General features: G+C 48.8%; 1 protein-coding gene across 1 annotated transcript in view; it reads left to right on the top strand.

Annotated features, from left to right (window-relative positions):
• Positions 1–3,611: 3,611 nt before the first annotated feature.
• KCNJ8 (potassium inwardly rectifying channel subfamily J member 8) overlaps positions 3,612–27,597 on the top strand; it is a 33,857-nt gene continuing 9,871 nt past the window's right edge. Inside the window, exons 1-2 of the mRNA XM_077267231.1 lie at positions 3,612–4,757; positions 19,657–20,092. Of these exons, the coding sequence (XP_077123346.1) occupies positions 19,740–20,092 (353 nt within the window). The 5' untranslated portion in view covers positions 3,612–4,757; positions 19,657–19,739. The remainder of the gene's footprint in view (positions 4,758–19,656; positions 20,093–27,597) is intronic.

Consider the following 27,597-nt stretch of genomic DNA (forward strand, 5'->3'; position numbering starts at 1 on the left):
TGGCTGCAGACAGGATCTTATCATGTATCTCTGTATACAGGGAGCTCCCCCTAGTGGTGGCTGCAGACATAATCTTATCATGTATCTCTGTATACAGGGAGCTCCCCCTAGTGGTGACTGCAGACAGAATCTTATCATGTATCTCTGTGTACAGGGAGCTCCCCCTAGTGGTGGCTGCAGGCAGGATCTTATCATGTATCTCTGTATACAGGGAGCTCCCCCAAGTGGAGACTGCAGACAGGATCTTATCATGTATCTCTGTATACAGGGAGCTCCCCCTAGTGGTGACTGCAGACAGGATCTTATCATGTATCTCTGTGTACAGGGAGCTCCCCCTAGTGGTGACTGCAGACAGGATCTTATCATGTATCTCTGTATACAGGGAGCTCCCCCAAGTGGTGGCTGCAGACAGGATCTTATCATGTATCTCTGTATACAGGGAGCTCCCCCTAGTGGTGGCTGCAGACAGGATCTTATCATGTATCTCTGTATACAGGGAGCTCCCCCTAGTGGTGGCTGCAGACAGGATCTTATCATGTATCTCTGTATACAGGGAGCTCCCCCTAGTGGTGGCTGCAGACATAATCTTATGTATCTCTGTATACAGGGAGCTCCCCCTAGTGGTGGCTGCAGACAGGATCTTATCATGTATCTCTGTATACAGGGAGCTCCCCCTAGTGGTGGCTTCAGACAGAATCTTATCATGTATCACTGTACACAGGGAGCTCCCCCTAGTGGTGGCTGCAGACAGGATATTATCATATATCTCTGTATACAGGGAGCTCCCCCTAGTGGTGACTGCAGACAGGATCTTATCATGTATCTCTGTATACAGGGAGCTCCCTCTAGTGGTGACTACAGACAGGATCTTATGTATCTCTGTATACAGGGAGCTCCCCCTAGTGGTGGCTGCAGACAGGATCTTATCATGTATCTCTGTATACAGGGAGCTCCCCCTAGTGGTGACTGCAGACAGGATCTTATCATGTATCTCTGTATACAGGGAGCTCCCCCTAGTGGTGGCTGCAGACAGGATATTATCATATATCTCTGTATACAGGGATCTCCCCCTAGTGGTGACTGCAGACAGGATCTTATCATGTATCTCTGTATACAGGGAGCTCCCCCTAGTGGTGGCTGCAGACAGGATCTTACCATGTATCTCTGTATACAGGGAGCTCCCCCTAGTGGTGGCTGCAGACAGAATCTTATCATGTATCTCTGTATACAGGGAGCTCCCCCTAGTGGTGACTGCAGACAGGATCTTATCATGTATCTCTGTATACAGGGAGCTCCCCCTAGTGGTGGCTGCAGACAGGATCCTACCATGTATCTCTGTATACAGGGCGCTCCCCCTAGTGCTGGCTACAGACAGGATCTTATCATGTATCTCTGTATACAGGGAGCTCCCCCTAGTGGTGGCTGCAGACAGGATCTTACTGTGTATCTCTGTATACAGGGAGCTCCCCCTAGTGGTGACTGCAGACAGAACCTTATCATGTATCTCTGTATACAGGGAGCTCCCCCTAGTGGTGACTGCAGATAGGATCTTATCATGTATCTCTGTATACAGGGAGCTCCCCCTAGTGGTGGCTGCAGACAGGATCTTATCATGTATCTCTGTATACAGGGAGCTCCCCCTAGTGGTGACTGCAGACAGGATCTTATCATGTATCTCTGTATACAGGGAGCTCCCCCTAGTGGTGACTGCAGACAGGATCTTATCATGTATCTCTGTATACAGGGAGCTCCCCCTAGTGGTGACTGCAGACAGGATCTTATCAGGTATCTCTGTATACAGGGAGCTCCCCCTAGTGGTGGCTGCAGACAGGATCTTATCAGGTATCTCTGTATACAGGGAGCTCCCCCTAGTGGTGGCTGCAGACAGGATCTTATCATGTATCTCTGTATACAGGGAGCTCCCCCTAGTGGTGGCTGCAGACAGGATCTTATCATGTATCTCTGTATACAGGGAGCTCCCCCTAGTGGTGGCTGCAGACAGGATCTTATCATGTATCTCTGTATACAGGGAGCTCCCCCTAGTGGTGGCTGCAGACATCGTCTTGTCATGTATCTTTGTATTTAAAGCGATCCCCCTTGTGTTGGTTAGTAATCTTATTTAAGATCTTTGTTTATTTTTTTTATTCATAAATCAATAATAAATGCTGGAGTCCTGGGTTCAAATCCCACCAAGGACAACAACTCCAAGGAGTTTGTATGTTCTCCCCGTGTTTGTGCGGGTTTCCTTTGGGTTCTCCGGTTTACTCCCACATTCCAAAGACATACTGATAGAGAATTTAGATTGTGAGCCCCAATGGGGACAGTGATGATAATGTGTGCAAAGCTGTAAAGTGCTGCGGAATATGTTGGCGCTATGTAAATAAAGATATTATTATACGGAACATAATGAAAATAATAACAATTAACTTTGTAAATACTCTTATTAGAGGAATCGTCTTCATTTTCAAATTGTTCTGTTCTCATGTGAAATCTGCAATTAGTGCTCACCGATTGTTTCTTTACTGGGAGGCGGTGTAAGTTGCTCCTGATTATATGTAGATGAGGGGGAGGGGCTTTGTCTCCAGCTCCTCCTCCCTCTCGTTATCGAGATGACAGTTGCTCCTGGCAACATTCTATCTCAGAAATGAAACATTTTGTCCTCACTGGATACATTTTTTCTTGTGATCTGAGACTGTTGAGCTTTCTATGTCCTGGAGGAGAATGAAGCCAATGTCTCCTGTTATATTTATTATAAAGTTTCTTCTCTTTATGTTTATTTTTCATTTATGAAATAAACATTAAATACCGGCACCTCTTTAGTAACAGAACAATAGTTCTGTTATAACTGTGATGTTATCAGCATGGGATTCCCACTTAGGCTACTTTCACACTTCCGTTGGTACGGGCCATCGCAAACCGTCGGCCCGACGGACGTTGTGCTAAATTTAGCACAACGTGGGCAGCGGATGCAGTTTTACAACGCATCCGCTGCCCATTGTGATGAGCGGGGAGGAGGGGGCGGAGTTATGGCCGCGCATATGCGGTCGGAAATGGCGGACACGTCGCACAAAAAAACGTTACATTGAACGTTTTTTGTGCGTCGCGTCTGACAAAACACGACGGATCCGTCGCACGAGGGACGCAACGTGTGCCCATCTGTCGCGATCCGTCACTAATACAAGTCTATGGGCAAAAAACGCATCCTGCAAGCACATTTGCAGGATCCGTTTTTTGCCCATAACGACGGATTGCGATGGAGGACAAAAGACGGAAGTGTGAAAGTAGCCCTATTGTTTAGTGGGGTCCTTCTGCCCCTCGTTCCAGGTCGACCAGAGAGTTTTTAACAGGTTTCTGGATTATTTTAGCTGTTTCTAGTTATTTTCCATGTCTTACTGTTCCTTCTCTTCCTGGTCCAGGGTCAGCGGTGCGGCGCAGGGGTCATGGCTCCTGTTTGCTGTCCCTGTGTGCTGTGCCAGGACTGGCTGTACCCGGGCACATTGCCCTCCTGGTGGAGCTCACCAGGGTCTCTGAGTCCCAGGACAAGACTCCCCCTGCTCCTGGAACCTCCCTCTCCTCACGTCACCACAGGCTGCTAATGTAGGAAAACTTCCAGACTGGGAGCAGAACAAGGGAACAGATGTTTGTTCTACACCAAAAGCTCCAGGAGGACTGAGGAGGTTACCCGGGATTGACAACAAAAGCTGCTGAATGCAGGGACCGGTCATCTGTGATCAGAACTGAAGACCTCAAGGTGCAGGTACCGGTCATCTGTGATCAGAACTGAAGACCTCAAGGTGCAGGTACCGGTCATCTGTGATCAGAACTGAAGACCTCAAGGTGCAGGTACCGGTCATCTGTGATCAGAACTGAAGACCTCAAGGTGCAGGGACCGGTCATCTGTGATCAGAACTGAAGACCTCAAGGTGCAAGAACTGGTCATCTGTGATCAGAACTGAAGACATCAAGGTGCAGGTACCGGTCATCTGTGATCAGAACTGAAGACCTCAAGGTGCAAGAACTGGTCATCTGTGATCAGAACTGAAGACATCAAGGTGCAGGTACCGGTCATCTGTGATCAGAACTGAAGACCTCAAGGTGCAAGAACTGGTCATCTTAGATCAGAATTGAAGACCTCAAGGTGCAAGAACTGGTCATCTGTGATCAGAACTGAAGACCTCAAGGTGCAGGTACCGGTCATCTGTGATCAGAACTGAAGACCTCAAGGTGCAGGGACCGGTCATCTGTGATCAGAACTGAAGACCTCAAGGTGCAAGAACTGGTCATCTGTGATCAGAACTGAAGACCTCAAGGTGCAAGAACTGGTCATCTGTGATCAGAACTGAAGACATCAAGGTGCAGGGACAGGTCATCTGTGATCAGAACTGAAGACCTGAAGGTGCAGGGACCCGTCATCTGTGATCAGAACTGAAGACCTCAAGGTGCAGGTACCGGTCATCTGTGATCAGAACTGAAGACCTCCAGGTGCAGGGATCGGTTATCTGTGATCAGAACTGAAGACCTCAAGGTGCAGGGACCAGTCATCTGTGATCAAAACTGAAGATCTCAAGGTGCAGGGACTGGTCATCTGTGAACAGAACTGAAGACCTCAAGGTGCAAGAACTGGTCATCTCACTGAAGAGCTCGAGGTGCAGAGATCGATCATCTGTGGACTCTGTGCACAGGATTCCGCTTCCCCGGTGACACATTGGGCAGCAGAGTCCATAGACCCTGGAGACCCTCTACGATGTGGACTTACGGTAGGTGACAACTGATTAGTATTGTAGACAGATATCGGCATGAGCTGTGGAAACACATCACTGTGCCACAAAGAACAGATCTGGTGCATTAAGCTCCCCATTGATCTCTAGTGATGGATAGGAGACATTCTCAGTGACGTCACCGCTGATCTCTGGTGATGGATAGGAGACATTCTAAGTGACGTCACCGCTGATCTCTAATGATGGATAGGAGGCATTCTCAGTGATGTCACCGCTGATCTCTGGTGACGGATAGGAGACATTCTCAGTGACGTCACCGCTGATCTCTAATGATGGATAGGAGACATTCTCAGTGATGTCACTGCTGATCTCTGGTGATGGATAGGAGACATTCTCAGTGACGTCACCGCTGATCTCTAATGATGGATAGGAGGCATTCTCAGTGATGTCACTGCTGATCTCTGGTGATGGATAGGAGACATTCTCAGTGATGTCACCGCTGATCTCTGGTGATGGATAGGAGACATTCTCAGTGATGTCACCTCTGATCTCTAGTGATGGATAGGAGGCATTCTCAGTGATGTCACCTCTGATCTCTGGTGATGGATAGGAGACATTCTCAGTGATGTCACTGCTGATCTCTGGTGATGGATAGGAGACATTCTCAGTGATGTCACCGCTGATCTCTGGTGATGGATAGGAGACATTCTCAGTGATGTCACCGCTGATCTCTGGTGATGGATAGGAGACATTCTCAGTGATGTCACCGCTGATCTCTGGTGATGGATAGGAGACATTCTCAGTGATGTCACCGCTGATCTCTGGTGATGGATAGGAGACATTCTCAGTGATGTCACCGCTGATCTCTGGTGATGGATAGGAGACATTCTCAGTGATGTCACCTCTGATCTCTAGTGATGGATAGGAGACATTCTCAGTGATGTCACCTCTGATCTCTGGTGATGGATAGGAGACATTCTCAGTGATGTCACCGCTGATCTCTGGTGATGGATAGGAGGCATTCTCAGTGATGTCACCGCTGATCTCTGGTGATGGATAGGAGACATTCTCAGTGATGTCACCGCTGATCTCTGGTGATGGATAGGAGGCATTCTCAGTGATGTCACCGCTGATCTCTAGTGATGGATAGGAGACATTCTCAGTGATGTCACCGCTGATCTCTGGTGATGGATAGGAGACATTCTCAGTGATGTCACCGCTGATCTCTGGTGATGGATAGGAGACATTCTCAGTGATGTCACCGCTGATCTCTGGTGATGGATAGGAGGCATTCTCAGTGATGTCACCGCTGATCTCTGGTGATGGATAGGAGGCATTCTCAGTGATGTCACCGCTGATCTCTGGTGATGGATAGGAGACATTCTCAGTGATGTCACCGCTGATCTCTGGTGATGGATAGGAGACATTCTCAGTGATGTCACCGCTGATCTCTGGTGATGGATAGGAGACATTCTCAGTGATGTCACCTCTGATCTCTGGTGATGGATAGGAGACATTCTCAGTGATGTCACCGCTGATCTCTGGTGATGGATAGGAGACATTCTCAGTGATGTCACCGCTGATCTCTGGTGATGGATAGGAGACATTCTCAGTGATGTCACCTCTGATCTCTGGTGATGGATAGGAGACATTCTCAGTGATGTCACCGCTGATCTCTGGTGATGGATAGGAGACATTCTCGGTGATGTCACCGCTGATCTCTGGTGATGGATAGGAGGCATTCTCAGTGATGTCACCGCTGATCTCTGGTGATGGATAGGAGACATTCTCAGTGATGTCACCGCTGATCTCTGGTGATTGATAGGAGACATTCTCAGTGATGTCACCGCTGATCTCTGGTGATGGATAGGAGGCATTCTCAGTGATGTCACCGCTGATCTCTGGTGATGGATAGGAGACATTCTCAGTGATGTCACCTCTGATCTCTGGTGATGGATAGGAGGCATTCTCAGTGATGTCACCGCTGATCTCTGGTGATGGATAGGAGACATTCTCAGTGATGTCACCTCTGATCTCTGGTGATGGATAGGAGACATTCTCAGTGATGTCACCGCTGATCTCTGGTGATGGATAGGAGACATTCTCAGTGATGTCACCGCTGATCTCTGGTGATGGATAGGAGGCATTCTCAGTGATGTCACCTCTGATCTCTGGTGATGGATAGGAGACATTCTCAGTGATGTCACTGCTGATCTCTGGTGATGGATAGGAGACATTCTCAGTGATGTCACCTCTGATGTCTGGTTATGGATAGGAGACATTCTCAGTGATGTCACCGCTGATCTCTGGTGATGGATAGGAGGCATTCTCAGTGATGTCACCGCTGATCTCTGGTGATGGATAGGAGACATTCTCAGTGATGTCACCGCTGATCTCTGGTGATGGATAGGAGGCATTCTCAGTGATGTCACCGCTGATCTCTGGTGATGGATAGGAGACATTCTCAGTGATGTCACCGCTGATCTCTGGTGATGGATAGGAGGCATTCTCAGTGATGTCACCGCTGATCTCTGGTGATGGATAGGAGGCATTCTCAGTGATGTCACCGCTGATCTCTGGTGATGGATAGGAGACATTCTCAGTGATGTCACCGCTGATCACTGGTGATGGATAGGAGGCATTCTCAGTGATGTCACCGCTGATCTCTGGTGATGGATAGGAGGCATTCTCAGTGATGTCACCGCTGATCTCTGGTGATGGATAGGAGACATTCTCAGTGATGTCACCTCTGATCTCTGGTGATGGATAGGAGACATTCTCAGTGATGTCACCGCTGATCTCTGGTGATGGATAGGAGACATTCTCAGTGATGTCACCGCTGATCTCTGGTGATGGATAGGAGACATTCTCAGTGATGTTACCGCTGATCTCTAGTGATGGATAGGAGGCATTCTCAGTGATGTCACCTCTGATCTCTGGTGATGGATAGGAGACATTCTCAGTGATGTCACCTCTGATCTCTGGTGATGGATAGGAGACATTCTCAGTGATGTCACCGCTGATCTCTGGTGATGGATAGGAGACATTCTCAGTGATGTCACCGCTGATCTCTAGTGATGGATAGGAGGCATTCTCAGTGATGTCACCGCTGATCTCTAGTGATGGATAGGAGACATTCTTAGTGATATCACCGCTGATCTCTGGTGATGGATAGGAGGCATTCTCAGTGATGTCACCGCTGATCTCTGGTGATGGATAGGAGACATTCTCAGTGATGTTACCGCTGATCTCTAGTGATGGATAGGAGGCATTCTCAGTGATGTCACCTCTGATCTCTAGTGATGGATAGGAGACATTCTCAGTGATGTCACCGCTGATCTCTGGTGATGGACAGGAGACATTCTCAGTGATGTCACCTCTGATCTCTGGTGATGGATAGGAGACATTCTCAGTGATGTCACCTCTGATCTCTGGTGATGGATAGGAGACATTCTCAGTGATGTCACCGCTGATCTCTGGTGATGGATAGGAGACATTCTCAGTGATGTCACCGCTGATCTCTGGTGATGGATAGGAGACATTCTCAGTGATGTTACCGCTGATCTCTAGTGATGGATAGGAGACATTCTCAGTGATGTCACCGCTGATCTCTGGTGATGGATAGGAGGCATTCTCAGTGATGTCACCGCTGATCTCTGGTGATGGATAGGAGGCATTCTCAGTGATGTCACCGCTGATCTCTGGTGATGGATAGGAGACATTCTCAGTGATGTCACCGCTGATCTCTGGTGATGGATAGGAGACATTCTCAGTGATGTCACCTCTGATCTCTGGTGATGGATAGGAGGCATTCTCAGTGATGTCACCGCTGATCTCTGGTGATGGATAGGAGGCATTCTCAGTGATGTCACCGCTGATCTCTGGTGATGGATAGGAGGCATTCTCAGTGATGTCACCGCTGATCTCTGGTGATGGATAGGAGACATTCTCAGTGATGTCACCGCTGATCTCTGGTGATGGATAGGAGGCATTCTCAGTGATGTCACCGCTGATCTCTGGTGATGGATAGGAGGCATTCTCAGTGATGTCACCGCTGATCTCTGGTGATGGATAGGAGACATTCTCAGTGATGTCACCTCTGATCTCTGGTGATGGATAGGAGGCATTCTCAGTGATGTCACCTCTGATCTCTGGTGATGGATAGGAGGCATTCTCAGTGATGTCACCTCTGATCTCTGGTGATGGATAGGAGGTATTCTCAGTGATGTCACCTCTGATCTCTGGTGATGGATAGGAGACATTCTCACTGATGTCACCTCTGATCTCTGGTGATGGATAGGAGGCATTCTCAGTGATGTCACCGCTGATCTCTGGTGATGGATAGGAGGCATTCTCAGTGATGTCACCGCTGATCTCTGGTGATGGATAGGAGGCATTCTCAGTGATGTCACCTCTGATCTCTGGTGATGGATAGGAGACATTCTCAGTGATGTCACCGCTGATCTCTGGTGATGGATAGGAGACATTCTCAGTGATGTCACCTCTGATCTCTGGTGATGGATAGGAGACATTCTCAGTGATGTCACCGCTGATCTCTGGTGATGGATAGGAGGCATTCTCAGTGATGTCACCTCTGATCTCTGGTGATGGATAGGAGGCATTCTCAGTGATGTCACCGCTGATCTCTGGTGATGAATAGGAGGCATTCTCAGTGATGTCACCTCTGATCTCTGGTGATGGATAGGAGGCATTCTCAGTGATGTCACCGCTGATCTCTGGTGATGGATAGGAGACATTCTCAGTGATGTCACCGCTGATCTCTGGTGATGGATAGGAGACATTCTCAGTGATGTCACCGCTGATCTCTAGTGATGGATAGGAGACATTCTCAGTGATGTCACCGCTGATCTCTGGTGATGGATAGGAGGCATTCTCAGTGATGTCACCTCTGATCTCTGGTGATGGATAGGAGGCATTCTCAGTGATGTCACCGCTGATCTCTGGTGATGGATAGGAGGCATTCTCAGTGATGTCACCGCTGATCTCTGGTGATGGATAGGAGACATTCTCAGTGATGTCACCGCTGATCTCTAGTGATGGATAGGAGACATTCTCAGTGATGTCACCTCTGATCTCTGGTGATGGATAGGAGGCATTCTCAGTGATGTCACCTCTGATCTCTAGTGATGGATAGGAGGCATTCTCAGTGATGTCACCGCTGATCTCTGGTGATGGATAGGAGGCATTCTCAGTGATGTCACCGCTGATCTCTGGTGATGGATAGGAGACATTCTCAGTGATGTCACCTCTGATCTCTGGTGATGGATAGGAGACATTCTCAGTGATGTCACCTCTGATCTCTGGTGATGGATAGGAGACATTCTCAGTGATGTCACCTCTGATCTCTGGTGATGGATAGGAGACATTCTCAGTGATGTCACCGCTGATCTCTGGTGATGGATAGGAGGCATTCTCAGTGATGTCACCTCTGATCTCTGGTGATGGATAGGAGGCATTCTCAGTGATGTCACCTCTGATCTCTAGTGATGGATAGGAGACATTCTCAGTGATGTCACCGCTGATCTCTGGTGATGGATAGGAGACATTCTCAGTGATGTCACCGCTGATCTCTGGTGATGGATAGGAGGCATTCTCAGTGATGTCACCTCTGATCTCTGGTGATGGATAGGAGGCATTCTCAGTGATGTCACCGCTGATCTCTGGTGATGGATAGGAGGCATTCTCAGTGATGTCACCGCTGATCTCTGGTGATGGATAGGAGACATTCTCAGTGATGTCACCGCTGATCTCTGGTGATGGATAGGAGGCATTCTCAGTGATGTCACCGCTGATCTCTTGTGATGGATAGGAGACATTCTCAGTGATGTCACCTCTGATCTCTGGTGATGGATAGGAGGCATTCTCAGTGATCTCACCGCTGATCTCTGGTGATGGATAGGAGACATTCTCAGTGATGTCACCTCTGATCTCTGGTGATGGATAGGAGGCATTCTCAGTGATGTCACCTCTGATCTCTGGTGATGGATAGGAGACATTCTCAGTGATGTCACCTCTGATCTCTGGTGATGGATAGGAGGCATTCTCAGTGATGTCACCTCTGATCTCTGGTGATGGATAGGAGACATTCTCAGTGATGTCACCTCTGATCTCTGGTGATGGATAGGAGGCATTCTCAGTGATGTCACCGCTGATCTCTGGTGATGGATAGGAGGCATTCTCAGTGATGTCACCTCTGATCTCTGGTGATGGATAGGAGACATTCTCAGTGATGTCACCGCTGATCTCTGGTGATGGATAGGAGACATTCTCAGTGATGTCACCGCTGATCTCTGGTGATGGATAGGAGACATTCTCAGTGATGTCACCGCTGATCTCTGGTGATGGATAGGAGGCATTCTCAGTGATGTCACCGCTGATCTCTGGTGATGGATAGGAGGCATTCTCAGTGATGTCACCTCTGATCTCTGGTGATGGATAGGAGACATTCTCAGTGATGTCACCTCTGATCTCTAGTGATGGATAGGAGGCATTCTCAGTGATGTCACCTCTGATCTCTGGTGATGGATAGGAGGCATTCTCAGTGATGTCACCTGTGATCTCTGGTGATGGATAGGAGACATTCTCAGTGATGTCACCGCTGATCTCTGGTGATGAATAGGAGGCATTCTCAGTGATGTCACCGCTGATCTCTGATGATGGATAGGAGACATTCTCAGTGATGTCACCGCTGATCTCTAGTGATGGATAGGAGGCATTCTCAGTGATGTCACCGCTGATCTCTGGTGATGGATAGGAGGCATTCTCAGTGATGTCACCTCTGATCTCTGGTGATGGATAGGAGACATTCTCAGTGATGTCACCTCTGATCTCTGGTGATGGATAAGAGGCATTCTCAGTGATCTCACCGCTGATCTCTGGTGATGGATAGGAGACATTCTCAGTGATGTCACCTCTGATCTCTGGTGATGGATAGGAGACATTCTCAGTGATGTCACCTCTGATCTCTGGTGATGGATAGGAGACATTCTCAGTGATGTCACCGCTGATCTCTGGTGATGGATAGGAGGCATTCTCAGTGATGTCACCTCTGATCTCTGGTGATGGATAGGAGACATTCTCAGTGATGTCACCGCTGATCTCTGGTGATGGATAGGAGACATTCTCAGTGATGTCACCGCTGATCTCTGGTGATGGATAGGAGACATTCTCAGTGATGTCACCGCTGATCTCTGGTGATGGATAGGAGGCATTCTCAGTGATGTCACCGCTGATCTCTGGTGATGGATAGGAGGCATTCTCAGTGATGTCACCTCTGATCTCTGGTGATGGATAGGAGACATTCTCAGTGATGTCACCTCTGATCTCTGGTGATGGATAGGAGGCATTCTCAGTGATGTCACCTCTGATCTCTGGTGATGGATAGGAGGCATTCTCAGTGATGTCACCTGTGATCTCTGGTGATGGATAGGAGACATTCTCAGTGATGTCACCGCTGATCTCTGGTGATGAATAGGAGGCATTCTCAGTGATGTCACCGCTGATCTCTGATGATGGATAGGAGACATTCTCAGTGATGTCACCTCTGATCTCTGGTGATGGATAAGAGGCATTCTCAGTGATCTCACCGCTGATCTCTGGTGATGGATAGGAGACATTCTCAGTGATGTCACCTCTGATCTCTGGTGATGGATAGGAGACATTCTCAGTGATGTCACCTCTGATCTCTGGTGATGGATAGGAGACATTCTCAGTGATGTCACCGCTGATCTCTGGTGATGGATAGGAGGCATTCTCAGTGATGTCACCTCTGATCTCTGGTGATGGATAGGAGACATTCTCAGTGATGTCACCGCTGATCTCTGGTGATGGATAGGAGACATTCTCAGTGATGTCACCGCTGATCTCTGGTGATGGATAGGAGACATTCTCAGTGATGTCACCGCTGATCTCTGGTGATGGATAGGAGGCATTCTCAGTGATGTCACCGCTGATCTCTGGTGATGGATAGGAGGCATTCTCAGTGATGTCACCTCTGATCTCTGGTGATGGATAGGAGACATTCTCAGTGATGTCACCGCTGATCTCTGGTGATGGATAGGAGGCATTCTCAGTGATGTCACCTCTGATCTCTGGTGATGGATAGGAGACATTCTCAGTGATGTCACCGCTGATCTCTGGTGATGGATAGGAGACATTCTCAGTGATGTCACCGCTGATCTCTGGTGATGGATAGGAGACATTCTCAGTGATGTCACCTCTGATCTCTGGTGATGGATAGGAGACATTCTCAGTGATGTCACCGCTGATCTCTGGTGATGGATAGGAGACATTCTCAGTGATGTCACCGCTGATCTCTAGTGATGGATAGGAGGCATTCTCAGTGATGTCACCGCTGATCTCTAGTGATGGATAGGAGACATTCTTAGTGATATCACCGCTGATCTCTGGTGATGGATAGGAGGCATTCTCAGTGATGTCACCGCTGATCTCTGGTGATGGATAGGAGACATTCTCAGTGATGTTACCGCTGATCTCTAGTGATGGATAGGAGGCATTCTCAGTGATGTCACCTCTGATCTCTAGTGATGGATAGGAGACATTCTCAGTGATGTCACCGCTGATCTCTGGTGATGGACAGGAGACATTCTCAGTGATGTCACCTCTGATCTCTGGTGATGGATAGGAGACATTCTCAGTGATGTCACCTCTGATCTCTGGTGATGGATAGGAGACATTCTCAGTGATGTCACCGCTGATCTCTGGTGATGGATAGGAGACATTCTCAGTGATGTCACCGCTGATCTCTGGTGATGGATAGGAGACATTCTCAGTGATGTTACCGCTGATCTCTAGTGATGGATAGGAGACATTCTCAGTGATGTCACCGCTGATCTCTGGTGATGGATAGGAGGCATTCTCAGTGATGTCACCGCTGATCTCTGGTGATGGATAGGAGGCATTCTCAGTGATGTCACCGCTGATCTCTGGTGATGGATAGGAGACATTCTCAGTGATGTCACCGCTGATCTCTGGTGATGGATAGGAGACATTCTCAGTGATGTCACCTCTGATCTCTGGTGATGGATAGGAGGCATTCTCAGTGATGTCACCGCTGATCTCTGGTGATGGATAGGAGGCATTCTCAGTGATGTCACCGCTGATCTCTGGTGATGGATAGGAGGCATTCTCAGTGATGTCACCGCTGATCTCTGGTGATGGATAGGAGACATTCTCAGTGATGTCACCGCTGATCTCTGGTGATGGATAGGAGGCATTCTCAGTGATGTCACCGCTGATCTCTGGTGATGGATAGGAGGCATTCTCAGTGATGTCACCGCTGATCTCTGGTGATGGATAGGAGACATTCTCAGTGATGTCACCTCTGATCTCTGGTGATGGATAGGAGGCATTCTCAGTGATGTCACCTCTGATCTCTGGTGATGGATAGGAGGCATTCTCAGTGATGTCACCTCTGATCTCTGGTGATGGATAGGAGGTATTCTCAGTGATGTCACCTCTGATCTCTGGTGATGGATAGGAGACATTCTCACTGATGTCACCTCTGATCTCTGGTGATGGATAGGAGGCATTCTCAGTGATGTCACCGCTGATCTCTGGTGATGGATAGGAGGCATTCTCAGTGATGTCACCGCTGATCTCTGGTGATGGATAGGAGGCATTCTCAGTGATGTCACCTCTGATCTCTGGTGATGGATAGGAGACATTCTCAGTGATGTCACCGCTGATCTCTGGTGATGGATAGGAGACATTCTCAGTGATGTCACCTCTGATCTCTGGTGATGGATAGGAGACATTCTCAGTGATGTCACCGCTGATCTCTGGTGATGGATAGGAGGCATTCTCAGTGATGTCACCTCTGATCTCTGGTGATGGATAGGAGGCATTCTCAGTGATGTCACCGCTGATCTCTGGTGATGAATAGGAGGCATTCTCAGTGATGTCACCTCTGATCTCTGGTGATGGATAGGAGGCATTCTCAGTGATGTCACCGCTGATCTCTGGTGATGGATAGGAGACATTCTCAGTGATGTCACCGCTGATCTCTGGTGATGGATAGGAGACATTCTCAGTGATGTCACCGCTGATCTCTAGTGATGGATAGGAGACATTCTCAGTGATGTCACCGCTGATCTCTGGTGATGGATAGGAGGCATTCTCAGTGATGTCACCTCTGATCTCTGGTGATGGATAGGAGGCATTCTCAGTGATGTCACCGCTGATCTCTGGTGATGGATAGGAGGCATTCTCAGTGATGTCACCGCTGATCTCTGGTGATGGATAGGAGACATTCTCAGTGATGTCACCGCTGATCTCTAGTGATGGATAGGAGACATTCTCAGTGATGTCACCTCTGATCTCTGGTGATGGATAGGAGGCATTCTCAGTGATGTCACCTCTGATCTCTAGTGATGGATAGGAGGCATTCTCAGTGATGTCACCGCTGATCTCTGGTGATGGATAGGAGGCATTCTCAGTGATGTCACCGCTGATCTCTGGTGATGGATAGGAGACATTCTCAGTGATGTCACCTCTGATCTCTGGTGATGGATAGGAGACATTCTCAGTGATGTCACCTCTGATCTCTGGTGATGGATAGGAGACATTCTCAGTGATGTCACCTCTGATCTCTGGTGATGGATAGGAGACATTCTCAGTGATGTCACCGCTGATCTCTGGTGATGGATAGGAGGCATTCTCAGTGATGTCACCTCTGATCTCTGGTGATGGATAGGAGGCATTCTCAGTGATGTCACCTCTGATCTCTAGTGATGGATAGGAGACATTCTCAGTGATGTCACCGCTGATCTCTGGTGATGGATAGGAGACATTCTCAGTGATGTCACCGCTGATCTCTGGTGATGGATAGGAGGCATTCTCAGTGATGTCACCTCTGATCTCTGGTGATGGATAGGAGGCATTCTCAGTGATGTCACCGCTGATCTCTGGTGATGGATAGGAGGCATTCTCAGTGATGTCACCGCTGATCTCTGGTGATGGATAGGAGACATTCTCAGTGATGTCACCGCTGATCTCTGGTGATGGATAGGAGGCATTCTCAGTGATGTCACCGCTGATCTCTTGTGATGGATAGGAGACATTCTCAGTGATGTCACCTCTGATCTCTGGTGATGGATAGGAGGCATTCTCAGTGATCTCACCGCTGATCTCTGGTGATGGATAGGAGACATTCTCAGTGATGTCACCTCTGATCTCTGGTGATGGATAGGAGGCATTCTCAGTGATGTCACCTCTGATCTCTGGTGATGGATAGGAGACATTCTCAGTGATGTCACCTCTGATCTCTGGTGATGGATAGGAGGCATTCTCAGTGATGTCACCTCTGATCTCTGGTGATGGATAGGAGACATTCTCAGTGATGTCACCTCTGATCTCTGGTGATGGATAGGAGGCATTCTCAGTGATGTCACCGCTGATCTCTGGTGATGGATAGGAGGCATTCTCAGTGATGTCACCTCTGATCTCTGGTGATGGATAGGAGACATTCTCAGTGATGTCACCGCTGATCTCTGGTGATGGATAGGAGACATTCTCAGTGATGTCACCGCTGATCTCTGGTGATGGATAGGAGACATTCTCAGTGATGTCACCGCTGATCTCTGGTGATGGATAGGAGGCATTCTCAGTGATGTCACCGCTGATCTCTGGTGATGGATAGGAGGCATTCTCAGTGATGTCACCTCTGATCTCTGGTGATGGATAGGAGACATTCTCAGTGATGTCACCTCTGATCTCTAGTGATGGATAGGAGGCATTCTCAGTGATGTCACCTCTGATCTCTGGTGATGGATAGGAGGCATTCTCAGTGATGTCACCTGTGATCTCTGGTGATGGATAGGAGACATTCTCAGTGATGTCACCGCTGATCTCTGGTGATGAATAGGAGGCATTCTCAGTGATGTCACCGCTGATCTCTGATGATGGATAGGAGACATTCTCAGTGATGTCACCGCTGATCTCTAGTGATGGATAGGAGGCATTCTCAGTGATGTCACCGCTGATCTCTGGTGATGGATAGGAGGCATTCTCAGTGATGTCACCTCTGATCTCTGGTGATGGATAGGAGACATTCTCAGTGATGTCACCTCTGATCTCTGGTGATGGATAAGAGGCATTCTCAGTGATCTCACCGCTGATCTCTGGTGATGGATAGGAGACATTCTCAGTGATGTCACCTCTGATCTCTGGTGATGGATAGGAGACATTCTCAGTGATGTCACCTCTGATCTCTGGTGATGGATAGGAGACATTCTCAGTGATGTCACCGCTGATCTCTGGTGATGGATAGGAGGCATTCTCAGTGATGTCACCTCTGATCTCTGGTGATGGATAGGAGACATTCTCAGTGATGTCACCGCTGATCTCTGGTGATGGATAGGAGACATTCTCAGTGATGTCACCGCTGATCTCTGGTGATGGATAGGAGACATTCTCAGTGATTTCACCGCTGATCTCTGGTGATGGATAGGAGGCATTCTCAGTGATGTCACCGCTGATCTCTGGTGATGGATAGGAGGCATTCTCAGTGATGTCACCTCTGATCTCTGGTGATGGATAGGAGACATTCTCAGTGATGTCACCTCTGATCTCTGGTGATGGATAGGAGGCATTCTCAGTGATGTCACCTCTGATCTCTGGTGATGGATAGGAGGCATTCTCAGTGATGTCACCTGTGATCTCTGGTGATGGATAGGAGACATTCTCAGTGATGTCACCGCTGATCTCTGGTGATGAATAGGAGGCATTCTCAGTGATGTCACCGCTGATCTCTGATGATGGATAGGAGACATTCTCAGTGATGTCACCTCTGATCTCTGGTGATGGATAAGAGGCATTCTCAGTGATCTCACCGCTGATCTCTGGTGATGGATAGGAGACATTCTCAGTGATGTCACCTCTGATCTCTGGTGATGGATAGGAGACATTCTCAGTGATGTCACCTCTGATCTCTGGTGATGGATAGGAGACATTCTCAGTGATGTCACCGCTGATCTCTGGTGATGGATAGGAGGCATTCTCAGTGATGTCACCTCTGATCTCTGGTGATGGATAGGAGACATTCTCAGTGATGTCACCGCTGATCTCTGGTGATGGATAGGAGACATTCTCAGTGATGTCACCGCTGATCTCTGGTGATGGATAGGAGACATTCTCAGTGATGTCACCGCTGATCTCTGGTGATGGATAGGAGGCATTCTCAGTGATGTCACCGCTGATCTCTGGTGATGGATAGGAGGCATTCTCAGTGATGTCACCTCTGATCTCTGGTGATGGATAGGAGACATTCTCAGTGATGTCACCTCTGATCTCTGGTGATGGATAGGAGGCATTCTCAGTGATGTCACCTGTGATCTCTGGTGATGGATAGGAGACATTCTCAGTGATGTCACCGCTGATCTCTGGTGATGGATAGGAGGCATTCTCAGTGATGTCACCGCTGATCTCTGGTGATGGATAGGAGGCATTCTCAGTGATGTCACCTCTGATCTCTGGTGATGGATAGGAGGCATTCTCAGTGATGTCACCTCTGATCTCTGGTGATGGATAGGAGGCATTCTCAGTGATGTCACCTCTGATCTCTGGTGATGGATAGGAGGCATTCTCAGTGATGTCACCACTGATCTCTGGTGATGGATAGGAGGCATTCTCAGTGATGTCACCGCTGATCTCTGGTGATGGATAGGAGACATTCTCAGTGATATCATCGCTGATCTCTGGTGATGGATAGGAGGCATTCTCAGTGATGTCACCTCTGATCTCTGGTGATGGATAGGAGGCATTCTCAGTGATGTCACCTCTGATCTCTGGTGATGGATAGGAGGCATTCTCAGTGATGTCACCTCTGATCTCTGGTGATGGATATGAGGCATTCTCAGTGATGTCACCGCTGATCTCTGGTGATGGATAGGAGGCATTCTCAGTGATGTCACCGCTGATCTCTGGTGATGGATAGGAGGCATTCTCAGTGATGTCACCGCTGATCTCTAGTGATGGATAGGAGACATTCTCAGTGATGTCACCGCTGATCTCTGGTGATGGATAGGAGGCATTCTCAGTGATGTCACCTCTGATCTCTGGTGATGGATAGGAGACATTCTCAGTGATGTCACCGCTGATCTCTGGTGATGGATAGGAGGCATTCTCAGTGATGTCACCACTGATCTCTGGTGATGGATAGGAGACATTCTCAGTGATGTCACCGCTGATCTCTGGTGATGGATAGGAGGCATTCTCAGTGATGTCACCGCTGATCTCTAGTGATGGATAGGAGACATTCTCAGTGATGTCACCGCTGATCTCTGGTGATGGATAGGAGGCATTCTCAGTGATGTCACCTCTGATCTCTGGTGATGGATAGGAGACATTCTCAGTGATGTCACCGCTGATCTCTGGTGATGGATAGGAGGCATTCTCAGTGATGTCACCTCTGATCTCTGGTGATGGATAGGAGGCATTCTCAGTGATGTCACCTCTGATCTCTGGTGATGGATAGGAGGCATTCTCAGTGATGTCACCTCTGATCTCTGGTGATGGATAGGAGGCATTCTCAGTGATGTCACCACTGATCTCTGGTGATGGATAGGAGACATTCTCAGTGAGGTCACCGCTGATCTCTGGTGATGGATAGGAGACATTCTCAGTGATGTCACCTCTGATCTCTGGTGATGGATAGGACACATTCTCAGTGATGTCACCGCTGATCTCTGGTGATGGATAGGAGACATTCTCAGTGATGTCACCGCTGATCTCTGGTGATGGATAGGAGGCATTCTCAGTGATCTCACCGCTGATCTCTGGTGATGGATAGGAGGCATTCTCAGTGATGTCACCGCTGATCTCTGGTGATGGATAGGTGTCTCAGTGATGTAATTGATGTTTTTGGTGTTCATCGATCTGTTTTCCGTTTCCCCTTTAGTGCGGACCCCCGGGAGGTAGCAGGACTCATCGTCGCCCCCACCTTGTATATTACAGATTATTACGGACTATGACACCGACAGGATGTTGGCCCGGAAAAGTATAATCCCTGAGGAATATGTTCTGGCCAGAATTGCTGCTGAAAATCTACGGAAACCGAGAATCCGTGACCGACTGAGGAAAGCACGATTTGTAGCAAAGAATGGAGCTTGCAACGTGGCGCATAAAAACATCCGGGAACAGGGCCGCTTCCTGCAGGACGTCTTCACCACCCTGGTGGACCTGAAGTGGCGCCACACGCTGGTCATCTTCACCATGTCCTTCCTGTGCAGCTGGCTGCTGTTCGCCATGATCTGGTGGCTCGTCGCCTTCGCTCACGGTGACATGGATATCACTGAGAACACGACCTCCCGGGAGCCGTGTGTCGCCAATGTCAAGTAAGGAGGGAGAGGGGCAAAGTCACAGGGTCCGGACAGAACGCAATGGTGGCTGCAGGGGTATTGCTCTGATGTCCTAGTAGCATCCTCGGTGCCCCCATAATAACAGCGACATCCATAGTTTCATAGTGTTGAAGGCAGACGTAAACCATCGAGTTCATTCTATCACCTCACATGTTGGTCCAGAGGAAGCAAAAAACCCCTGGGTCAAATACTAATGGCTCCATATTAGGGGAAAATTCCTTCCTGACTCCATACAGCGATCAGACGAGGTCCCCGGTTCCAGGTCCCATCACCTGACCTGTAATATTATATTTATCAAGAAAGACGTCTAGATAGTGAATCAACCATGGTAAACCCACGTCACAGAGAGTTCCATAGTCTCACTGCCCTTACAGTAGAGAATCTGTGTCTGTGACTAGGATTCAGCCTTCTTTCCTCCAGGCGTAGAGGAGGCCCCTTGTCCCCTTAGCAGTCATTAGTGTAATGATCATTATACAGATCTCTGCACTGATCCTCATATATTTCTACATTACAATAAAATCACCCCTCATCCTTCACTTTTATATCTGAATAACCCCCAGTGTGATTATGACCCATCTTCTGCAGTTGAGTATCATCACTTTACAGGAGTTTAGTATCATCTGCAAATATCGTAATTCTACTCTGAATGCCCTCTACAAGGTCGTTAATAAATATGTCAAAAAGAAGAGGGCCCAATACTGACCCTTGTGGTACCTAATGTACCTAAGGGCCCGATACTGACCCTTGTGTACCTAATCTGCAAATATCGTAATTCTACTCTGAATGCCCTCTACAAGGTCGTTAATAAATATGTCAAAAAGAAGAGGGCCCAATACTGACCCTTGTGGTACCTAATGTACCTAAGGGCCCGATACTGACCCTTGAGTACCTAATCTGCAAATATCGTAATTCTACTCTGAATGCCCTCTACAAGGTCGTTAATAAATATGTCAAAAAGAAGAGGGCCCAATACTGACCCTTGTGGTACCTAATGTACCTAAGGGCCCGATACTGACCCTTGTGTACCTAATCTGCAAATATCGTAATTCTACTCTGAATGCCCTCTACAAGGTCGTTAATAAATATGTCAAAAAGAAGAGGGCCCAATACTGACCCTTGTGTTACCTAATGCTGTCACGGCCACTCCTTCCGCTCATTCTTACCCGCTGCGGCGCGCTCCTCCTGCAGGCGCGCGTCCTCTCCTTCATTCTCTGCTCTCTGGTTCTCGTCGGGTGCGCGTGCGCAGCGCCCACTCCAGCACTTCCTCTTTCTGATTTGCAGGCGCTCTGTATCTCCTCTCTGTGATCCTGGAGGACCGTGACCCGGAAGTCCTCCAGCACTCCATGTATATAAGGTGATTCCTTCCTCTGCTCCTTGCCTGTCTGTCATTTGTGCTTCTGTGACTCAGGTCCACCATTGTCTTTGCACTGCCTGTTCTGAATCTCCGCTCTGTCCAGCCAGTTCAGCTTCTCTGCCTTTCCCAAGCTTCTTTGTCTCCTCATCCAGTCCAGTTCTCCCAGTGTCCTCTCCATGCTCTGTAGTCTGGTGTCTCTGTCCTGTCCTGCTTCCTTTGTGTCTTCCCCTTTGCACTGCTCCTTTGGTCTCGCCGGTTCCCAGCTCTTACCTAACTGTACTTCATCTTGCCTCACTCTGTCCGTCCTAGCTTCTTTATCTTGTACTTCCTACTACCTGTTTCCGGGTTCCAGCTTCTGCGGCAATAGTCTCCCTTGGGTCTGCCCCTAACGCTCCCTGTATAGGGGGTGGTCTACCTGGTCAGCTCACCCTTGGGAGGTTCGTTGTCATGGATCTGCGGGTCCACCCCAGGTATTCCAATAGGACTGCATTCGGATGACATCTGAGTGCAGTCTGATTCTCACAAATGCTGACTCTGTGTTTCCCCACTGATACCTGTTCCCCAATGCCAGCGTGTCCCATTAATAACCACTCAGTTGTTAAATCAATTTCAAATACAGGAGCTTCTCACAATATTAGAATATCATCAAAAAGTGAATTTATTTCAGTTCTTCAATGCAAAAAGTAAAATTCCTATATTCTATAGAGTCATTACACACAGAGTGATCTATTTCACGTGTTTATTTCTGTTAATGTTGATGATTATGGCTTACAGCCAATGAAAACTGAAAAGTAATTATCTCAGTAAATTAGAATAATTAAGACTTAACACCTGTGAAGGCTCCTAAGTGTTTATAAAGGTCCTTAGTCTGTTTCAGTAGCTCCACAATCATGGGGAAGACTGCTGACCTGACAGATGTCCAGAGGGCAGTCACTGACACACTCCACAAGGAGGGGAAGCCACAAAAGGTCATTGGTAAAGAAGCCGGCTGTTCACACAGTGCTGTATCCAAGAATATTAATGGAAAGTGGAGTGGAAGGAAAAAGTGTGGTAGAAAAAGGTGCACAAGGAACCGGGATAACCGCAGCCTGGAAAGGATTGTTAATAAAAGGCCATTCAGTAATGTGGGGGAGATTCACAAGGAGCGGACTGCTGCTGGAGCCATTGCTTCACCACACACAGACGTCTCCAGGACACGGGCTACAAGTGTCACATTCCTTGTGTCAGCCACTCATGACCAATAGACAACGCCAGAAGTGTCTTACCTGGGCCAAGGAGAACAAGAACTGGACTGTTGTCAGTGGTCCAAGGTCCCAGAGTCTGGAGGAAGAGTGGAGAGGCCACAATCCAAGCTGCTGGAGGTCTGGTGTGAAGTCTCCACAATCAGGGATGGTTTGGGGAGCCATGTCATCTGCTGGTGTAGGTCCACTGTGTTTTATCAGGACCAAAGTCAGCGCAGCCGTCTACCAGGACAGTGTAGAGCACTTCATACTTCCCTCTGCCCACAAGCTTTTTGGAGATGGAAATGTCATTCTCCAGCAGGACTTGGCCGCTGTCCACACTGCCAAAAGTACCAATACCTGGTGTAAAAACAACAGTATCACTGGGCTTGATGGGCAGCAGACTCGCCTGACCTTAACCCCATAGAGAATCTATGGAGTATTGTCAAGAGGAAGATGAGACACCAGACCCAACAATGCAGACGAGCTGAAGGCTGCTATCAAAGCAACCTGGGCCTCCATAACCCCTCAGCAGCACCACAGGCTGATCCCTCCATGCCACGCTGCACTGATGCAGTAATTGATGCCAAAGGACCAAAGACCAAGTACTGAGGGCATTTACTGATCACACATTTCAGGAGGGAACATTTCAGATTTCACAATCATTTTTCAAGCTGGTGTGATAAAGTATTCTAATTTACTGAGATAATGACTTTTGGGTTTTCATTGGCTGTAAGCCATAATCATCAACATTAACAGAAATAAACACGTGAAATAGATCACTCTGTGTGTACTGACTCTATAGAATATAGGAGATTCACTTTTTGTAATGAAGAACTGAAATAAATTCACTTTTGGATGATATTCTGGTTGTGTGAGAAGCTCCTGTGTCTTCCCCTATTCCCATTACTCTTTTATATTTTACATACTAACGTGGCCCCGTATTAAACCCCTGTGACAATTCATATAGACGACATCCATTACGTTTGTCTGCTCCAGTCTGGAGCTTCCCTCCTCCTCACAGAAGCTGATCAGATGAGTCTGACAGGACCGATCCCTCACACAGCCATGTTGACGCCAGGTCATGAGGTGATGTGAGATCCTCCAGGATTCTCTGAGGAAACTCTCCAGGATTTTGCCCACAGCCGAGGTTACACTCACCGGCCTGTAATTTTCAGGCTTCGATTTTGTCGCCTTGTTGAATATTGGCTGCACATGTGTTCTGCGTCGTCCTGTGGTAAAGACCCTGTAACTATGGGACCCCTGAATATCAGAAACAACAGTCTGTCTATACCGGTATTATGCCCTGCTGTACTCGGGGGTGTCTGACGTCCGTCCTGAAGTACTTGGGGGTGTCTGTCATCCATCCTGTGGTACTCGGGGGTGTCTGACGTCCATCCTGAGGTACTCGGGGGTCTCTGCCATCCATCCTGCGGTACTCGGGGGTCTCTGCCATCCGTGCTGCGGTACTCGGGGGTCTCTGCCATCCGTGCTGCGGTACTCGGGGGTGTCTGCTGTCCATCCTAATATACTCGGCATACCTCCCAACTTTTGAAGATGGGAAAGAGGGACAAATTTTAGGCCACGCCTCTGACCACACCCATTCATAATTAGTAATTCCCATGTCCACGTCCCAACCACACCCATTCAGCACTGCTGATCACACTGTTTCATATACAATAATTATAAACAAAAAAATATGGCCACACAGTGCTCCATACTGTATAATGACCACACATGATGCTCCATACTGTATAATGGCCACACAGTGCTCCATACCGTATAATGACCACACATGATGCTCCATACTGTATTAATGAACACACATGACGCTCCATACTGTATAATGGCCACACATGATGCCCCATACTGTATAATGGCCACACATGATCCTCCATACTGTATAATGGCCACACAGTGCTCCATACTGTATAATGGCCACACACAGTGCTCCATACTGTATAATGGCCACACATGATGTTCCATAGTGTATAATGGCTGCACATGATGCTCCATACTGTATAATGGCCACACATGATGCTCCATACTGTATAATGGCCACACATGATGCTCCATACTGTATAATGGCCATACATGATGCTCCATACTGTATAATGGCCACACATGATGCTTCATACTGTATAATGACCACACATGATGCTCAATACTGTATAATGGCCACACATGATGCTCCATACTGTATAATGGCCACACATGATGCTCAATACTGTATAATGGCCACACATGATGCTCCATAGTGTATAATGGCCACACATGATGCTCCATAATGTATAATGGCCACACACAGTGCTCCATACTGTATAACGGCCACACACAGTTCTCCATACTGTATAATGATCCCTCATGATGCTCAATACTGTATAATGGCCACACATGATGCTCCATACTGTATAATGGTCACACATGATGCTCCATAATGTATAATGGTCACACAGTTCTCCATACTGTATAATGATCCCACATGATCCCCCTCACTCCTGTATGCATTGCTCATATTCCCCCCCCCCCCGTTGTATGCATGGCTCATCTCCCTCCCATCCCATATACATGGCTCATATTCCCCCTCCTGTATGCAAGGCTCATATTCCCCCCCCCCTGAATGCATGGCTCATATTCCCCCCTGTATGCATGGCTCATATTCCCCCCCCGTATGCATGGCTCATATTCCCCCGCGAATGCATGGCTCATATTCCCTCCCCTGTATGCAAGGCTCATATTCCCCCCCCCCTGAATGCAAGGCTCATATTCTCCCCCCTGTATGCATGGCTCATATTCCCACCCCCCTGAATGCAAGGCTCATATTCTCCCCCCTGTATGCATGGCTCATATTCCCCCCTGAATGCATGGCTCATATTCCCCCCTGAATGCATGGCTTATCTCTCCACCCCCCGCTCCCGCCCCCATCTTGCATGGCGCACCGCCTTATGTCCTCCTTCATCCCCCCGTCCCTCATACTCACCTGTCTCACATCGCGCGGCCGCGCCGACATCCCCCTCACTCTGTCCCACTCCCGGCGCAGCACCTTCTTCCTGCGTGAGCGGTCACGTGATACCGCTCATTAAGGTCATGAATATGCGCATATTCATGACCTTAATGAGCGGTACCATGTGACCGCTCATTCAGGACGAGCTGTGTACGCTGAGACCAGGCATCGCTGGAGCAAGGTGAGTATCGTCTTCAAGGAGGGAGGGCAGGCGGGGGGGCAGGATCAGAGCATCCCGTGCTGGACAACGGGGCGAAGCAACAAAACCGGGACAGTCCCGCACAATGAGGGACGGTTGGGAGCTATGACTCGGAGATGCCTGCTGTTGTGAATTCTGCTCTTGGGCTCCCTCCGGTGGTTATAAGTGGTAGCGCTGCTGTCTTTGGATCGCTGCAGTCATCAGGTGTGTCCACTTATTGCAATTCTGACTGGGCTATTTAGTCTTGCTTGACCCTTTAGTCAGTGCCAGTTGTCCATTGTTCCTGGAGGATTCACATCCCTGCCTGGTCTCTCCTGCTAAGTTCTGGCTTTGTTTTTTTGCAGTCCACATGCTGTGGGCCTTATTGTTCAGTTCTTTTCCATGTTTTGTCTTGTCCAGCTTGGTCTGTATAAGGATTTGTTCAGTCAAGCTGGTATCTCTGGAGATGCAGATATACCCTCCATATCTTTAGTTAGATGTGGAGATTTTGTATTTTCTGTGGTGGATATTTTCTAGTGTTTTAATACTGACCGCATAGTACTCTGCCCTATCCTTTCTATTTAGCTAGAGCGGCCTCCTTTGCTAAATCCTGATTTCAGTCTGCGTATGTTATTTCCCTCTCCTCTCACAGTCAATATTTGTGGGGGGCTGTCTATCCTTTGGGGATTTTCTATCTTTAGGGGTATTTAGTCCTCCGGCTGTGTCGAGATGTCTAGGGAGTGTTAGGTACATTCCACGGCTACTTCTAGTTGCGGTGTTAAGTTCAGGGTCTGCGGTCAGTACAGGTCGCACCTTCTCCAGAGTACGTCTCATGCTGCTCCTAGGCCACCAGATCATAACAGCCTGCCGTCCGTTCTGCGGTACTCGGGGGTGTAAGCCATCCATCCTGCTGTACTCGGTGGTGTCTGCCGTCCATCCTGTGGTACTCGGGGGTGTCTGCCGTCCGTCCTGCTGTACTCTGGGGTGTCTGCCGTCCGTCCTGCGGTACTCGGGAGTGTAAGCTGTCCGTCCTGCGGTACTCGGGGGTGTCTGCCGTCCGTCCTGCGGTACTCAGGGTTTTTTTTCCCATCCATTCTGTGGTACTCGGGGGTGCCTGCCGCCCGTCCTGAAGTACTCGGGGGTGTCTGCCGTCCTTCCTGAGGTACTCGGGGGTGTCTGCTGTCCCTCCTGCAGTACTCGGGGGTGCCTGCCATTCATCCTGCAGTACTCTGGGTATCTGCCATCCGACCTGGCTGCCGAGTCAGACAGACAGAGGCCAGGAGATGGGTCCTGGGGAATTAATGGAGGACGTGACAGTTTTGTCTATTCTGGCCACGTCTAGTCAGGGGTTTCAGGCAGCGTTAGAAGCTGATGACGTCCTGAAAGCTCTTAAAGAACAGGTGGTACAGCCTCCCATTGGAGTCAGACCACGAGCGGGTGGTCTGGGACAAGGGACTGCTGTACCGGGTAATCGTCTAGCAGGGTTCACCGGAGGTGTGGCCCAGGGACCGACAGTGGTACCCTATCCATTCAGGGCGGAATTGTTGGGGATCGCACATGAGATCCGATGGCTGGACACGTAGGGATCGCTAAAACCATGGCCAGGCTAGCCCAGCACTTCTACTGGCCTAAAATGGGGGCTGATGTGGCTGCCTACTGCCGTTGGTTTGACACCTGTCAGAGGGTGGGGAAGGCAGGGCTGCGCCCCAAAGCCCCACTGGTGAC

Source organism: Ranitomeya variabilis, chromosome 5, assembly GCF_051348905.1.
Source record: "Ranitomeya variabilis isolate aRanVar5 chromosome 5, aRanVar5.hap1, whole genome shotgun sequence".
Taxonomy (NCBI): domain Eukaryota; kingdom Metazoa; phylum Chordata; class Amphibia; order Anura; family Dendrobatidae; genus Ranitomeya; species Ranitomeya variabilis.